This window comes from Barbatula barbatula (assembly GCF_947034865.1).
Source record: "Barbatula barbatula genome assembly, chromosome: 23".
Taxonomy (NCBI): domain Eukaryota; kingdom Metazoa; phylum Chordata; class Actinopteri; order Cypriniformes; family Nemacheilidae; genus Barbatula; species Barbatula barbatula.
The window spans coordinates 10,069,335-10,088,832 of NC_136786.1; the positions used below are offsets into that span (position 1 = coordinate 10,069,335).

Consider the following 19,498-nt stretch of genomic DNA (forward strand, 5'->3'; position numbering starts at 1 on the left):
CCTGTTCCCCATCTGATGCTAGCCAGAGGAACTTCTGTGACAAAACTACACTAAACTGTCCTTTTCTATAAAGCACCAGCACTGTCCTTTTATATAAATATGTGTGATATCTTATATCCTTGTTGTGTGTTTGGCAGTTTTTAGGTGCAAAATACTGTCAGAGCTATGGAAATAAGGCAGCATGAGAAACAAAGGAACTTACTGGATTTTGTTCAGCACAGAGTTAACAAGTTTCCGATTCTGTATGCATAGAGCTGTGTTCAAAGTTCATGCTGCTTTGTTAAAGATGATTTTACTGGTGTTCAGAAATGTGTTACCTGCTTTGCTGTCATGCACTCTCTCTCTCTCTCCGCTTTTCCCTAGCGCATTTGTGTTTCAGGTATGTATTGTTTGTGTTAATACAAACGCCATTATGTTCACCATGTAGATTAGTTTTAAAAATAAGTAACATTAGATCATGAAAATAACAGTGTGTTATGTTGCCGTGTTTGAAAGTAAGCAGTCTGCCAAGTTGTAAGTTCAAAGGAAAATGTATAACAAAGTTATTGGCTTCTAGAAAAGGAAGTCGAATCACCCAAACGAGACTTGACCTAGTCCGAGTGTCTAACCGCCGTGTTTCTACGCCACTAGAAAAGTACCCGCCTACGTTTTGATGAGACTGCAGCGAAAACTTCACTCTCCTCCCTCAAACACTGTCGCTCGTTTGTGATGCGTGTGCATCATGTCAAGAACCTGTTGTTCTCAGTCTTATTTAAACTACCAAAGGAAGAACTTCTGAGGAAACAGTGGTTACAATTCATTTTTCAAACGACACCAAAGGAGTATAACCCCAGGGTTTTACTGTGCGCTCGTCATTTCACCGAAGATTGCTTCAATAATCTTGGAGCGCTCACTGCAGGATATGTTAAACGACTAAGCTTGAAAGAGGGGGAAATACCAACTTTATTTGGAATCGCAACGAGAGAGTGTGACTATTTATTTTTGTCTTAACTTATTAACAAATATTTGTGTGCCTTATGTTTGTGTTTAGCTAATGCATATAACACTAACGTTAACACGTACCGTTATATCTGGGGTATTACAGTTTGTTCATCTAGCTATGAACTCTGAGGGTCAGTTTCCCGGACAGGGCTTAAGGCTAGTCCCAGACAAACTGAAATGTTAGAGGTGTCTTTAATGAAAATAATTTACACTGGCATAATTTAAAATATATCAGTGCAATGGTTTTGTCTCAAGATGCACACCAGTGATGTTTTTTGTAAAACATAACTTAAATATCCTAATTTAACTAAGGCCTAGTCCTGGTTTAAACTAATCCTTGTTTGTGAAACCGGCCCTGAGAGTTTATAGATTGAACACTTCAATTAGCAAAGTATCTCAAGAACTGAGTGGAGTACAATCTGTATTGTAATAACAATAATACAAACACCGTACTCTGTATGCAGTGACAACTAGTCCAAGTATAATACTGTTGAGAAGTGTAAATGTCCTTTTTCCACCTATATAGATATAGAGGGGTGAAACTAAAATCTTTTCATCTAAAATGCTCGATGTAACATAACAACGCACAGTAAAGACTCGGCTCTTCATCAGACTCGGCCTCAAACTGCTACCAATACACTGTATATTATATCCAACCACCTGTAAACCGTAATCCCGTAATGATGATAGGCGTTTCATTTGCGACACACGATGAACGCGTTTGACCAATCACAGCAGACTCCCATAATGATGATAGGCGTTCAGTTTGCGGCACAAGCTGAATGCGTTTGACCAATCACAACAGACTACACCATCTGACCAATCACATGACACTAGAATCGTAGATAGGTGGGGATGAATGGCGGAACGAATCATTTGAGAGTCAGTCAAGAATTAAGGTAAGAATTACTACCTATTATTACGACATAATAGTGTTTTTACTCCTTGTATGTACATAAACTTGTTGTTGGACACTCCAAAAACCAAAGTAGGACCTTAAAAATCCAATGTTACAAGCTCTTACAAAACAACCATATATTCACTTATGATGGGTCTTCTGTGCTCAACGCTCAAATATTCGGTCACTTAAATTGTGTTTTCGATCTATGCTAAAGCTCTAAATCCTGTAAAGTTAATCTTGGTAAAGTTGGGTTACTCATGATAACGTTAAAGTGTATAATATCATTCATGCATTTGCTGGACGGATACATAAGTCGATATATTCACTACTGCTAATCAGAAACTGTTAAATATGTCAATTTAATGGTGATTATTACAGGTATTTTCCTTTGAGCTAAACTAATTCCCTGACTGAAATTGATGTTTTAAATAACTGATTTCATGGATTGATCTTGATAGATCTGGTGGAGAATCATATTTGGTGAGCTAAGTTTCATCACTAATTTAACTACAGCTAAAACCCCGACACACACATTGGTAAGCTTTTTACAGTAAAAGCTGCAATATTTAATGAAAAAAAGGAACTCCAATTTTTTATTTCACTGGGACTTTAACCAAAACTCTGTGTTAAACAAAGTTTTGCACTTTGTTCACGTCATTTTATGTCAGTAAGTAGCGTTCAACGCTGAATAATGAACCTTTGAAGGCTTTTGAGATTCACCCCACACTGCGGATCCAAAGCTAAACAGAGGGAAGAGATGCAGTGTTAGATTGTAACAGGCAGTTATTTTTGCTACAAACAACCAATCATAAACTGCCTCACTGCTTTCTTCATTAAATATTCATGTGCTTTGTATAGTCTCTGAAATGTCAATCTGTTGTTCCAGAAAAATGTTCCACATATCAAGACAAAAGACTGGAGTCAAGCCAGTGAAACTTATGTTTAGGAATAAAATGGCTAAGGAAATGAACCAACAACACGAATCCCAATGGAATTTCACAACATAAAACACTACATACTCTTCTAAATATTGTGTTTCAGTGATTTTTGGCACATCTGGGAGCTTACTTTCACAAGAGACAACAAAAGGCATTGAATCAGACCCCACACAAGGCATATTGATGATGATATGTGGCAAATATGGAAAACATATAGACCCTAAAATAAACATTAACTGCATTAGGATTTGTCAAATACTAAAGCCTTTTACTATAGGATATACACACTATAATGCATCATGACTGACAGCTAGTTTTTTGTCAACATTATTTTCTCATTAGAAACTCCATTTCGGAAATGCATCAATTCGGAAGTAAAAACTATCGCAACTTCTGGTTCATGGGGACTTGAACCGGACAATGAACTAAGGAGAACAAATGGGTTTAAACACAATGAAAAACATAATCAAGGAGAAGAGACCCATGTGGAAACTAGGGAACTAATAAGGGAGGAGAACAGGCAAAACCAAAACACAATGAAAACACAGATATGTTACACTGAGATGGACTAAAACAAGCAATAGGTTAACAAATTTAGAATTAATACTAATTTCTGAATTTACGAATACATTTATAAATGCAAAAGTTGTATCTTTTAACATTAGTTAATGCACCATGAACTAACATAAAAAACTGTTTTGGCATTAACCAACAAAGATTAATGCTGAAAACTGCAGATTATGTCATTTGGAGCCAGAGTCTGCACAGTATTGTATGCGAGGTGCAAGCCATGGTATCAAGGGTCCGCCCATATTCCCCGATGACTCAATCATAAACTAAAAAATCATGTTACCACACCACTGTTTATAATATCTAATACCAAACTTATAAAAAAACGAACACTTGAACATACAACCGCTTGACAAGAACTAAACAAAAAAGACATAAACCACCTTTGGCAAAAATATATTTGAAGTGCAACAAGGTGTTTTTTGTTTACCGTGATTCCCGTTTGTTTTAAATGAAGTGGGCGGGTTTATGACCAGTTATAAGAGTTAAAAGTAGATTATTCATTGATATTGAGCTGTTAATATAAAAACTATTCATCATAATTTAAATGTATTGTATATTTAGACAGAACACTGGTTCACAGTTTATCTGCATTACTTTAAAACTGTATTTTCTGTCCTCTTTTACTATTTCCATTTTTCTTCTGTCCCCACGGATAGCATTAATTCTTTCCTAGCACTTTCTTTATCTGCACTTGACATCTTTATTACTTTATTATGCATGAACTGTAGAATTACTACTATCACCAAAGAACATAACATTTTGGAAATTTTGTTGTATTTTAATCCTAAATGTGTGGACAGACTAAACTCAGATCAATAAAAACTTCTAACTTCTGCCATTTTATAGAATAATTCTTTTATAATTATAATTCTATAATATTCTATAATTACACATAGAACACCCTTTAAATAGTGTTGTCTCAGAGAAAGGTGCAATTTCTCTAGACACATTCAGAAATACCTGTTAGGAAGCAGGGATGTTTACTGTGCGATAATAAATTGTTTAAAGCAGTCATGTTAAACTGAATATCCCTAAAATCTCTGAGAGCTATGGGTGTTCTGCAATAGAAGTTTATGAAATCTAATGAAGAAAATCAAGAACTAATGACAACTACAGCCCAAAGGATGTGTAATTCAAAAAGAGAAAATTCACATGAAAAAAACCCCAAGCCGGCATAAACATTCATTGAGAATCTATGTTTCTCATTAGGGAAAACATACAAGAGATTTTCCTATTAGAAGCAAGAAAAGCAGTAAAGTTTTTATTTCCTGATTTCAGGCATAAACCAAAGGGAAGAAAGATACGACTGGTAGAAAAAAAGAAAAGGATACTACACAGGAAAAAACTATGTTCCCAGAGTAAATTTATTTTCCTTTATTTTGAGTGCATCGAGTAATACATGTCAGTAGAGTGGTGCGCATCAGCTGGATGTTAAAGTAAGTAGTATTAATTTTCATAATACATTGGACAGTCTGTTTTGAGCTCAGACCATTTTGCCACGTTTTTTTATATAAGAGAGACCGCTTTCTCTATCTTGAGAACGAAGTTATCTAAGCCATATTGATAGCCAACATATAGATTACGGACGTTAAATGACACCAGTGAAACTAGCTTCCTAACAAATGTTTTCCACTAAACTATTGTGAAGAGTATTGACTTTAAAGTTCTTTTAATCATTTAACATGACTGCTTTAAACAATTTATTATCGCACAGTAAACATCCCTTCTTCCTAAAAGGTATTTCTGAATGTGTCCAGAGAAATTGCACCTTTCTCTGAGACAACACTATTTAAAGGGTGTTCTATGTGTAATTATAGAATATTATAGAATTATAATTATAAAGCCTTAAACAGTTTAGCCACTACCTACCTAACAGAATTATAATTATAAAGCCTTAAACAGTTTAGCCACTACCTACCTAACAGAGCTTTTTTCACACTACAACCCATCACGCTCTCTAAGATCTCAAAACACCTAGAATAACTAAATCCACCAAAGGGGGTCAAGCTTTCTCATACGTAGCACCTAAACTCTGGAAAAGACTTCCAGACACTTTTCGAGGATCAGACACACGCTCCCAAATTAAATCTAGATTAAAGACACATCTTTTCAGCCAAGCATTCACTTAATGCAACATATGCTTAATAAACCACCGGGAGATGCTGACATTAGATATTATTTACTGGAATAATTTAACTTGTTAAATTAACACTGTGCTGTGTTTGACCTTTTTTGTGTTTTTCAGTTTTTCCTATTTTCTCCTGTAAATAGGGTGGCCATACGTCCGGATTTTGGCTTGTGTAGACTGTGGAGTGAAAGTTGACAGAGAGATCTCTAGTGACTCATCTACAGCTAAGGGGATGACATTAATGAGTCTAGAAATTTTTCAGGCACTTTGCAAGACAGGTACTGTACATCTCAGTAGTCAATTTTTGAAACAGATATCACAATGTCTTGAATAAATACAAATACTGTGAACGAACACTTTTTTTTGCCTCTTCTGTTACACATAGGTCTACATCAAGATATATCGTAGATCAAATTGTCTGGCAATGAATAGAGTAGGCTATTTCAGAATCACTGTATCATGATATCATCGATATGATGGACAAAATGGTATCGTAGTTGCGAGTGCACCAGAGTCCAGTGCAATTATTCTTGCCTCACTAAATGCCGCAAATTGTCCTCCTTTTTGGTGTTATGGAAATGGCCACCCTACCTGTAAAGCTGCTTTGTAACATTGCACCCTGTGAAAAGTGCTTTATAAATTAAATCGAATTGAAGAGTGGCTCGAGCTACACCACCACATGTACTTGACTCGGTAAAGAGTTAAGTTAACATTAGCCTTCATTGGGTTGCTGGAGGCCATTTTAATGTGCATTAGCCCTATTTGGACAGATTTTTTCTAATGGAAAAGTTTTTTCAACATTTACCAGGGCTATACGGTGGTCTGAAAACAGAATGTCTGTGATTCAGTTCTAAGTTCACTGTTTGAATCCTTTTTGACCACAGTGAAACGAAAGCCGTTGCGCTACCGTTAAATATGTACAGATTAATTACTGCAATGCTGGGTAGAATTTACAACAACAATATTTAGTCACTGCTCCACCCCAGCGAAAGCCTATTACATTGTATTTACAGCAGACAATCATGTGACCACAGGTTTCTAGGATCATAAAACTCTCCCCTACTTTAATAAACCGCCATCTGAATACATGAGTTTTATCACTGAGGTGCCATGAAGATTGATTTTTGCAGACGTCCACGTAAGAAACAATTACCGTCTAAATAGAGTTATTGAACGCCATGCCACAACACCTACAGTACAGAACACATTGGTGAACAAAGATAATTCATTCAGGACTCAAACCAAGAAGTAAATTATTTCTTCAAGACCTTTTACATGTCAAACGTTTTTACAATGTGCTATGAGATAACAAACTTTAATATTGTTATCATCAGTAATACTTTTAAAATGTACAATTATTTTGTAATACTTATATTATAACAGTCACCAAAGATTGTCTCTTATGGTGTTAAAATGTTTTAGTTCCTTTGGCATTGCTGGGTTTGGACATTTTTCAATGGTTTGTCTTCTTTCGGTCACCAAATATTGTATCTTCCTAAAATGAATGTTAAAGTATTTGATGACTCGTAGACAGAAGCTGATGAGGAAGCAGTCAAATATCTGCTGACATGACCAGACCTTGGTGTCCTAGAAAATTTGTATCCCATGCAGGCACTACAAGTCTTGATGGTGAACTGCTTGACATGCTTAAAAATTCTTGCCTCTAAATTACATCTAAAACGACTTGAATATTAAAATGATTTGGAACTGTATACACAGTTTCTAATTTCTGCTGATATTTAATAATTCCCCCTCCAAAGGATACAAGCTATCCTAAAGAGTAGCCATGGAGGTGAGAAGGTCATAAATGAATACACAAATAAACGGGTAGGTTGTTCATACAGTACTTTGTAAACGGATGTTTATGATGTTATCGGTTGTAGTTGGTTTATGTTTGTGTGTGTTGAACAAGCCCTTTCCGACATGCGAAGGGTATCATCTCCCTATTCCTATATTTGGCTGAACCAAGGAGTAAGCTTAGTTATGTAAGTAGCTGTTGCCTCTCAATCTTTTAAATATGTATTTAGTTTTGTAATGAATGTGTTGTGTTTAAAAAAAAACTACAAATGTGGTTTTCATATTGTTTTAAACACCTTTCAGGTGGGCCGGCTGCTGACAAACTTCCCTACAAAGATGACACCTGGGTCAAGGGGTCAGAAAGTCAGGAAGGAAATGCTCTAAGGAAGCACACAGCTTCATATTGTATCATGACATCATTTTTTGCCTCCTCTTTTTATTAATTATAACTATTGTTTGTATTATTGTATCTCTTTTTTTCACGATCACAAGTGAATTACGTGTGAGATTGTTTAAAAGAAGCTTGAAAAATAAAATAAAGACTACAACATTTATTGTACTACCTAACAATTGTTTTTCCAGTTCAGATTGACGGAAAAACAATCAGTTTCAAACGGATTTGATACTAAAGAATTTATGTTATTTTTCATGGTTTAAATATTTATTCACAATACCTTCCCCTGATATTCCAGGATGTATTTGTCACGGCACTATTATGACTTACTGTTTTCCCTAAGCACTGTTAGAAATATTGTTCATCATTAATCTAGGCTAAAACCTTATGCCCTAATGTTCTATTTATTTATTAATACATTTATTGTTAAATGGATTTCGTTTTTTCATAAACAAATAACTGCCAGAAAAACAATATATCCCAAAAATACTGGGCATCATTTTGACATGGTTGACCTCATGCATTGCTGTCTTGTTAAAATCTGAACATTGCTTTGTCATCATTAATGTAAGACACTGCATAAAAGACGGACACAAGAGACAAAAAAAAACTGGGCCATCATTTTCATCAATTGTTAAATGAACTCACTGATACGATTTCATAGCCTGCTGTTTTGACATGCCACTCGCTTGTGACCTTTCCACTCAAACCTGGGACCATCTGCAAACAGGACACGTCTGTGACCTTCTCCAACCAACAGTGAGGAACACCCCCCCTCTAATCCAACTACATCTTCAACCCTGATGAGCACAACATTTCCTGATCTCTGGGGGTCAAATTAAAATATGTTTTTTACACAACAGAGACAGGAAGAGCAATATAAACACATTGTAGAGAGCAAAGCGAGACGTCTTGTGTTTTTCATAAAGTCACACAGAGAATTCCTCGGTATACGTGGAAAGATCGCCAGTGGTATGCTGTGTGCCATTAAACATACTAAAGAACTACAAACATACAGAACAGCTACAACAAACTTTAAAGAAAGCAAATTTAAAGGGACAGTTTAGCCCAAAACCAGAAATATTGGGTCACCATCCATTCAGCATCATGCTACAACTCATAAAACATGTTACAACACAAAGGGAATTGTGTAGAATAAGATTCAGGCTGTTCTTTTCAACCAATGTAGTTTTGAGAATTGTGTGTACCTTAAAAAATAATGACTGAATAATAATATTTATCTTTGGTTGACAATCGTAAACCCAATTACTGCCGACGACATCTTTGACTACACACAAGTTCCCCATATGCATTAGTCATTAGTTTTTCAATTCAACACAACTTAACAGTTCATCGCACATAAAAATAAACACGTTCAAGCATGAGAAAATTGTGAAAACAGAAATAGTGTTTCACTGATGGAGTTTAGTCATAACATAAGTCATTGTACACTTCCATCGGCAGCAATGACTCAGAAAGACTTTAACACATTGCAGTTGGATTCATTTGAGACGTAACTTTCTTGACACTTTTATTTTAGCACATTGATCTTCAAACATCCTCTCTTCACACCAGTGCAAAATGCTGTAGCGTATGATTCCCTTTACAGGATTTCATGAGCAAAGTGCACATTATTAGCGGCTATGAGGTTAACAAGCAGACTCTGCCTTGCTAATATCTCCTGCCAAATCTCCATTTAGCTGGTTAATGTAAACAGAGTGCTAAATAAATAGGAAGTAAACAGGAAGTAGTTGTCTGTAAAAACCAGGACTTAATTGTAAGTAAAAGATCCTAAGAATTATAAACACAACTGATCTATAATTGTTTACTCATCTTAAATGCTAATCTAACTGGGTTAAAAACAGTCGCTAATGTGCAACAGTTATTGTGCCATCTCAATGTCACTTTTACCATCAGGATGCCAGGAAACAACAGTCAGAGAGGAATGAGACTAGAGACCATGTGGCCTTCATTACCTAAGCCACATCCTCGAGCTTCTGACCAGGATTTCTAAACGCATTTAACCCATAAACAATGTCCTAAAAATTATGGGGTGGTTTCCTGGATAAGAATTATCTTAAACCAGGACTAGGCCATAGTTAAATTTGGATATTTCAATTGTTTTAAAATACATTGTTGGTGTGCATCTGGAGAGAAAACAATTGCACTGATATGTTTTAAGACATGTCAGTGCAAGTTGTTTTCAAGACACCTCTAACATTGAAGGTAGTCTCGGACTAGCTTAAACCCAGTCTGGGAAACCGCACCTCTATCAGATTTCCAATGGCAATCTATAATATATCAATTCATGCCAAGCTATTTCTGTATATCAAATATAAAGAGGGAGTTGGCTGAATTTTAACCTAAAGTAAAGAATATATAAAAAACATACCTTATAAAGATGTAGTTAGTATAAAATACATAAAACATTACATACATTATATATTTTTTAATAATAATTTTAAAAAATGCTATACTGAATTAATATTACACTATTCTAATATAGTGACAGAAGCAATGTGTTATGTGTTCTTTAGTCGTAGAGAAATGAATGCAATTCTCACAAAGGTCAAACACAATTTATCGTTTGGAATATTTATTCACATGAACCTAACCAAAATAAAGTACAATTTGCTAGCCTGGGAATCGACATCTTAAATCTTGCAACCTTTGAGTTTTAAATCTGGCTCTCTAACCACGAGGCCACAACTATCTTTGACCCAATGCATCGAATATTGCCTAGTAAGGGGACAATAGAAAAGCCACGGTCAGACTTGACTTTGAGGACGCATCCGCATGCGTATAAATGGAAGTAAATGGAGGGGAAAGTCAAGTGTGACCGTGGCATAATGCTATGCAATTGCTCTGCAGTTAAAATACTTCACTATTAACATCCTGTTGGAAATTGTAAAGTGTGCATATCCATCCAGTGATATATGGAGATTTTTTAATAAACCTAATTCAATGAACCTAAATTAGATGTGAATGCTGTATTGCCATGGGTGAGATTGGAAATGTAATTGTAATATTGCTTCAAAATTATAATATATTATAAGTAATCTGTGCTTGCACGACCACTTGACGCTCATCAAATGCGCACGCATGCGCAGACAACCCCTAAAGCTTAGTAACATTTCCTTAAAATGAACAAACCCTGGAACATAACCTGCTCCGGAACAGGTTATCTTCAGAGAGTAAGTTGCTATGGTTACTTTTTCATACCTTGAAAGTTATCTCCGTTTTTGGAACCGAAAGTTGAGGTTATAAGCTAACTAAGCCTTAAATTTACCCGGGTATGTCACATAACCAGCTTTCTGGAATAACCCCCTGCAATACTCATGACAGATACATTGACAAACATAAAGACGATTCACTTCAACCAATTCGTGAAACAGAGACTTTATGATCATACGAACATATATCAACTTCGTATAATTTACGAATACATAACAAATATGTGCAAATGAACACATGACATTTACTAAACAAGCCCTCTCACTCACCTCTGTCTGGACACGCGTGCTGTTTTTGATGAGACAACGAATGCGCCTGATCTACATAATCGAAACATAATACAAACTAGCTCACATAGATCGCAGAGTGTGTACTAATTTATGTAAGAACCTTGTATTCAAACTTTGGTGACAAATAAATGTGAAAATAGAGTGTGACTTTTAAGTTTAAAATAAATTTCCGGGTAATTTGTTCAGGCGCGTTTCTTGAACATTCTTTTTTGGGGTCCTAGCGCTAAACTGACAGCATTGTTTTCATCATGGCGGCATCCAGCAGAGCGCAGGTGCTGACACTCTACAGACTATTTCTTAAGGAGAGCAAGAAATTCCCCTCTTACAACTACAGGTATTTACAAGTATACATGTTTTTATATCAGTAGCAAATTCTATAAGGAGCTTTCGCTGCTTATTTTAGTCTGCTGCTGTATGATGGAGTTGAGTATACTAGTATCAATAGGCCTATAGGACACACACAGCATCTCATAATACAAAGGTGTTTATCTTAATATGTGTGGGGGTTCCTGAATTATGGATAAACAGTTTCGTGTTGTTATTCTTACAGCAAGTTTTTTATAACGCAGGACGTTTACATAAAGCTGTTTTACAAACCTGTTTATATTAGTAATACTACATAATATGTTGATACCCACACGTTAATTTATCAATTTTTGGTCGAGCACATTCAATAAAACATACCGTTTTTAATTTCAACACATATTTAGGTGACCTGAGTATTCTGTAACCTGCATAAAAAAAATTGGCTTATTGTCCACATTATAAATATTGGATACCACATAATAGATCCAGTCGCAAGCATTGTAGCATGTTTATCAAAGCAAACCAATATATTCTTTCCTAAACACAAATTTGAAATGTTAGCCTTTTAAATGGCAAACATGTCGCTGGTTGGTTAATAGTAGTTGTATATGAAAGATTTAGAATTAATCGTTTGTTAAATGCAAGTTCAGTCACACATTGTTTTTAAAACTCCAATTTAAATTTCTTAGTTATTTGGTTTATGTATAGTCTGAGCATCAGACATCACACCCATGGACTGTTGCTGAACATTTGATGCATAAGGCACACTTTTCCGGAAGCTTTTCAGGATGTTAGAAGTAGTCATCTGAATTTGACAGGACGTGGTTCAAAAGTGTATCACAATATTAAACGTGCTGGCTTCTCATGCTTGACATGGTCAACTTGTCAAGAAACGAGTTGGACATATGACGTAGAGCAGGAGAAAGAGCATCGCGCACAGGCCAACCAGCTAGAGCGAGAGAAAGAGCATGCGCATCATTCGGTTGTATATAACGCTGGATTTGGAGATCGTTTGAAACTGATAGATGGAGCGGTCCCAATACTAAAAGATGCCGGACATGAACCACAAGAGCTGTGGTTCATGTCCGAGGGCTGCCCTCGACTAGAGATTTCTTTAGTCGACAAGTAGTTGTTTATTTAGGCCTTAGTTGACTATTCGCACATTTATGATATGCATTTCATGTCAATGAGCTAAAACCCGCAAACTAAAATATTTGAGATCACGGAAATGAGATTTCTCAACAATAAGGTCAAACTTATGTTCCTGCGACATTCCAAAACACTTCATGTTCTGTATACACCATATAATAAAGCATATTACGTAAAGAAAAGCAGAAGCCTCAAACATGAATATAAAGCGCTGACACTTTTTCATGTGATCTTTTATTGATGTGCTTTATATTCACGTTTAGGCTCTTCAGCATTTCTTTACATAATCCGTTTTATTAAGGTGTAAGTGACTCTTAATGAATTAAGCTACGTTTCGCTTTTTGGAATGTAGCAGGAACCCAAGTTTGTCCGTCTGCACCGCCAGAAAACTGGAAAATAAACATCTAAACATGCTCGTGGTAGCATTCCTTTATCCAAGTTAACGGTAGTGTATGAGTGAACGGCTATGTAAAGCGGCTAACATGGTGCGTATGCACTTTTTAAATGATAAGCAGACAATCGACTAATAGAAATTTGTTCGAATTAGTGTTTTCAAGTTGAATAACGAATAGTTGACTGAAAGGGGGCAGCCCTAGCGGTAAGTGAACCGGAGTCATATGTCTGTGTTTTGTTAGCATTCGGTGCGTACGTGCATAAGGAAATGAGATGATGTATTGTACTTAGTTCAGCCAAACTGTACGCTTTCATGAGGTCAGGGTTTTTTTTGAAAAAATCTTACAGCTGTATCCGTCTTTTGTAAATGTGATCAAGACTCTTCGAAGATATGAAGTATGCAGTACTACTCTATTGGTGCTCTTTATATCATTTTTTAAACGAGGTATTTGGAGACTTCATTGCATCTACACTGCAACTCGATCAATGTGACGTTTTCATGTTTTTCACACTTTTGAAAGATGTATTTTCAATACATTCTTATTCTTATTCCAAAAAAGACTATTTACAGACGATTGTGTCTAAGAAATCAAGTTCACAAAAATACATTATATGACAATTTGTATAGTAATTAAATGTAATATTGTTCAAATCACTTAAGCAGACAATTTCTTACTGTAATCCTTAGACATTACAGCCACGTGGCTGATGATGACTAGTTCAGATTGTACTAGAGTCTGCGCTAGCAACACAAAAGGCATGAGTTTGTATCCCAGCAGATAAATAAAAAATTTGTAACTTGAATGCAGTGCAAGTAATTTTGGATAAAGCATCTGCCAAATGTTAACCAAATTTCGTTATAGGCCTAGTCACTTCACTTTTATTGAATGGAAAAGCAGTGTAGCTTGACTGGCCAGCCTGGCTTCCCTTATGCAAGCTATAGTGTAAAAAACAGGTTTGGAACGAGTCTAAATAAATAATACCACTAATGTTCCTTTAATTACCGGTGAGAAAGATTCAGGGGGAATCAATCCATAATATAATTTCTACAGGATATTTTATCGTCAGTGTGTTTGTATCACAAACAGCAATACAAGTATTGAAGTGTTAACTGAATAAAAATCTGACAACCAAAGGATAATCCTCTATCTACTTAGTTTCCACAGAGATTTGATATTCCCTCTGAAATCGCTGCATGTGCTTCTATAATCCTTTTAGTTTATATTGAAATTCATTGTCTCATTTAAGAAACATGGGCTGTGTGATTTCTTCATTAAAACATTTGCGATAAATCATCGATATGAAAGAGATGTGACGAGCATATTCTAACAATTTTGCCTCATACAGTACATTGTCATAGTCAATTGAATGTAGTAAGAATGGGCCTCATTTTTTAAACTTGGAAAAAAAGTGAGAAATTGAGTGAATGAAAAAAAGAGTGAATGAAGTCCAGGAGAACTGAGAGCGACTGCAAGATGATTGAAAGCCAGAAACAAATTCAGCCAGTGATAGACAATGATTGAGAGGCGAGGAATGAATGAACAGTTGATTTTGATAGAAGGTACGTCACAACAAAAAACCAAAGAGAAATAGATGTCTTCTGAGAGTTAGAGGCACGTTTTCTACGTGTGTGCTGCAGATTACCAATAGGACTCCAAGTGCAGACTGCAGAAAGTAGGGCAAGCTCTTACGTAAAGCATCTTCCCAATAAATATAACCCTCCCCCGCGGTTCTCGGGTTCGACGTTAGCGCAGAGCCAATGACGACATATTCGTGCTGGATCTTATTCATAAAGCAAACAGCCAATACATCTTTTAAAGCCAGAGATAAATAAGTGATCAGGGACCGGCTCTCCCCACATCACGCTGAGGTTTTGCTGTGAAATCTCACAGATCTCCCTTGAAAGTGTGTGCTTCTGCCAAGCTGCTTTATTTGATCGCATCAGTGTGGCGTCCGTGATGCCTGCTGGATATAAAAGGCTTTTTTTGTCTTTCTGTTTGTATTGATTCATTCATAGCTGTTTGCTCATTCAACACGACCGCACATGTTCGTTCTCAACTGCAGATATCTTTTTGGTGCTGTTTCAAACAGTATTACAGATCTTCAGATTTACAGTCAGTCGGTCGTCATCTGCTTGGTGTCAGGGTCCTGATCATCCTTTTCGAGTCTAATTTACATTATACATTATAATGCTTATTACATGACTGCTTACTAAATGAGTACAACGACATAAAATATTGATTTGACTTTATATACATTAACAAGAGTCTGGACAAGTTTGTAAAAGGTGGAGTGTGGTTTTTACTTCAGTCTTTGTTCAGCCTGTCCTCAGTTACTCCATAAGCTCCAGCGATAGTCTTGAAGTGGGGTAAAGATGCTGTGCTTAAAGGAATAAATGCTCATCCAATGTTCATCCAGAAATGAATTTTAATCTCTTCTTTACTTACCACCATGCCATCTGACATAGTTGTTCATGACTTTCTTCAACCAGATACAATTTGAGTAATTCTGAAAGGTGTTGTGGCTCTTCCATACTTTGTTATAGCATTGGAACCATGATATCATCTACACACATGAAGCTGGCATGCCGCCACTAGGCGTATTATACATTTTCAATGTCTAACGCTATCTATCTTGGCTAACTATCTCAAATAATTTTTCACTTTAGAAGACATTGACCCCCAGGAGTCAAATGGATTAGTTTTATGACAGATATATGCGATTTTTGGAGCTTCAAAAACTGGGGCACTCTCAAATGCCATTACCAAGCTGGAAAGATTTATTTTTGGGTGAACTATTCCTTCGAGAACAGGGCAATAGGCCTACAGTATATTGAAATAAAGGGGCTGTGTGTAATTTGTTGCAGGATCTTTTGACAGAAAGGCAATATAATATACATAACTATGTGTTCAAAGGTGTATAAAGACTTTACATAATGAAGCGTTATTTTATAGCGTACATTTGAAAAAGCAACACTTGTCAAACATCATTATAAATATAATGTACTTTACTATCACGAAAATACCTGAAAATGTTTGAAGAACAGCGATGGAATATGACCATTGGCATTTCCTGAAACTGCGTGTGTAAATCGTACTTTGTCTGTTGCACGTATTTGGAGTATTTGCGCGAGAGCCCCCTCTGGCTTTTGGGTGTGGCGGTCTTTAACCGTAATTAATTGAGAAACTGAGCATAAGAATTGCACGATACAGCGGGTAAAATAAGTATTGAACACGTCACCATTTTTTCAGTAATTGTATTTCTAAACATTTTGTTGACCTGAAATTTTAGTTCAAGTAATCCATACATGCAAAGAAAACCAATTGAAAGTTTTCTTCGCTGTGACTTTAGGATCATTGTTCCATTCATCCTTCCTGCAATAATATGAAGTTTGCCAGTGCTGTGTGATGAAAAACGGCGCATACCATGATGTTTTTGGGTTGATGCCCAGTGCCATTTGACCTCCAAACATGGTGTGTATTATGGCATCCAAAGAGTTCAGAGTTTTGGTCTCATCTGACCAGACTATATTCTCCCAGTATTTCACAAGACTGTCTAAATGTTGTGCTGCAAACTTTAAATGACCTTCAACATGCTTTTTCTTTAGCAATGTAGTCTTGGGTGGTGAGCATGCATACAAGTCATGGTGGTTGAGTGCATTACTTATAGTTTTCTAATACCAGATATTTCTGGTATCTCTCCACTACTCTTCTGATAATTATTTCACTTCTCTGTCAGAAATTTTTCGATTTACTGTGAGATTATGTTCTTTCCACTTCCGGATTATGACCCCAACAGTGCTCACTGGAACATTTAGAAGTTTAGAAATTATTCTGCGACCAATGGCATCGGTATGTTTTGCAACAATAAGGTTGCGAAGGTTTTGAGAGAGCTCATAGCTTTAACCCATCATGAGATGTTTCTTGTGTGACACCTTTGTAACGAGACACTTTTTTAGAGGCCATCAGTTGGGACCGAACCAGCTGAGATGTCAACAGAAAGTTTAGAAATATGTTTTGTGAGAAAATGGTGCCTTGGCTTGCCTATATATAACTTGATTTTATATGTCACGTTGCACAAAAAGTATTTACTTTTTTTTAATCTTGTCTCCTCTCATTTTTACTCTTTTCTTCTCATCCTAATTCTCATGTTTCCTTTTACTTTTGACTATTTGTAAAAGTATCCCATTGTAATCAGCCTATTTTCCATAGTTCTCATCTATTTTCATAATTTTGACCAGACTCATCATTTTCCAGCTGAAAGTGTGAAATCCATTTCAGGCGACGGATGCTGCTTTAGCTAGTAAAACATGGCCCATGTATTCACAGCTGAAGGTGTCATTAAATATTTAGCCATTATAATTGGTTCCACTTCACAGAACCACAAAACAAGTTGTTTATTCCTCGTGTTTTCCAGTCGGTGAGGTGAATTAATGTGTGTTTAACTGCCCATGGGTGATGCTACGCTAATTGTCGCCTACAGAACAAGAGTTTGCTAATCTGCCGTCGTGAGATCTTAAGTTCCCTCGTGTCTACAGAAATATCTTTGTTAATCAAGTCCCACCAGCTACATGAAACAACACATTATGTTATTGTTTAAGGTCCGCTCAATCACATCCAACAGCATGACGCGTTCACCTAAAAACACAGGAAGGAGAGTTCTGTTTCTCCGTCACACGCATCGTGGCTCATATGTAAGTCTGGCGGCTTGGCACAGGTAGCGTTTGTCTCCCAGAGGATTCGCTGTGTGTTGCTCGATGAATCAACCACTCCTACGCAGGTGACAAAGACCAACTGCTTAATTGACCAATGGGTCCAACCAGATTTCACCACGAATCCACAACTCACCCTGTTTTCCTCTTGACAAACACTTTGTCTTGCTGGTGACCTTAAAGCCAGATGGCTGTAAACGCTGAAAATAACTATCAGCTGTTGCATCAAATGGATGATATGAGTGGATTATTATTATCCAGGTCTCTCTGTGGTAATGAGCTAATGAAGTGATGTAAACTGAATAATTTGCTGGCCTCAGAGGAACACATTTATGAAATAATCTTCAGTCGGTTGTTTTTTCCTGTTGTAATGCACAAGGGTTCATGTCATTGTCATATACAGCGATTTTCAGCAAAAAGTTTAGCAAATCCCTTTAATGTAATGCTTAATAAGGTTTAGCTACTCTACTGTAGCCCGGACATTGAGTAACATGGAATATCCAGAAATTAATGGACAATATCTTGATCTCAATCTTTTCCTTGTACTTTACATGGCTGTGACACTGTAAACACACAAGCCCTTAACAGTTCAAAGCCCCCTGTTTATCTCTGACCCTTTTGACGTGTCTGTTAATGTGGTTTTTCCAAAGATGACCCATTTTTTTCATTCTCGGGTCACAATTTTGCATCTGTCTTCCGTTATGTGTGATTTGAGATTTTTCACTTCACACAGGAGTCTGCTCTCATCCGTTCGGTCTACCTCTCTCAATCTTTCTCTGTGGGTCTCTCTCATTATTTTCTGCCTTTCCGTCATTCCTCCCCTTCATTTTGTTGTCCCCTAATCCTGTGAAGCAGGGGGAGGCATAGATTTGACCGTCAGCCTCATCTTGGTGGAGGTGCTTCCTCGGGTGCCAGGGACTTTAATCTCGTTGTGGCACGGTCAGTTCCTCTGTGCCCTGCATTGCTTGCGATGCCAGATGAAAAGACTGAAGATCTTTGGCTCCTTAGAAGCATCAAGGCGCGAATCTACCTAACAGATTAGTAACTAGCCGTCTAATGACTGCTCCATCATTAGCTTGTGCCACTCACAGCGCTGCCGCTAATGAACTCTGTCATCTAACAGAAAAGTGACTTGAGTTTGTCTTTCCTTTTCCCAGTGCGCTGTCACAGCGGTCCTCACTGCAGTATGATGAGTTCACTGCATCCTTGCCAGTCCATTCACGTTTTGCTAGTGGCTTTGAGTTCTATAGCAGTAGTAGCGGCAACAGTTCTACAGTTTTGACTTTTAGACCTGGATTACCCTCAATTTAACAAAACGAAAGAAAGTAAAAGGTTTTTACTATGTAACGACTGAATTGCAGCACACTATTTAAAACAACATCCCTAAAAAAACATATAATGCCTCAATATATAGTTTTGTTATATTTTATGTCTGCTTTAATTTATTTTAAATTAAATGTTTCAAAATATATTCATTTAATTATATGTTTTGAGAATTGTAAACTGTAAAAACCTGGAATTTAATTTTATTTTATGGTTTTATTTTACCGAATTGTTTCAACAATACTGAAATGCGGTAAATCAAATTTGAACAGCACATTTACAAGTTGGGTGTAATATAAAAGTAAACATGTGAAAGAAATTATAATATGAACAAATATCCCTTCTTCTGCCTTAATATTGATGTTTTTTTATGGTTTTTT

At 36.5% G+C, this 19,498-nt stretch overlaps 2 protein-coding genes across 2 annotated transcripts in view; one reads left to right on the forward strand and one right to left on the reverse strand.

Annotated features, from left to right (window-relative positions):
- fars2 (phenylalanyl-tRNA synthetase 2, mitochondrial) overlaps window positions 1-11,453 on the reverse strand; it is a 101,443-nt gene extending 89,990 nt beyond the window's left edge. Inside the window, exon 1 of the mRNA XM_079487933.1 lies at window positions 11,216-11,453. The gene's annotated coding sequence lies outside the window, so the exon portion shown is untranslated. The remainder of the gene's footprint in view (window positions 1-11,215) is intronic.
- lyrm4b (LYR motif containing 4) overlaps window positions 11,430-19,498 on the forward strand; it is a 37,753-nt gene continuing 29,684 nt past the window's right edge. Inside the window, exon 1 of the mRNA XM_079487934.1 lies at window positions 11,430-11,570. Coding sequence (XP_079344060.1) covers window positions 11,485-11,570 — 86 coding nt within the window. The 5' untranslated portion in view covers window positions 11,430-11,484. The remainder of the gene's footprint in view (window positions 11,571-19,498) is intronic.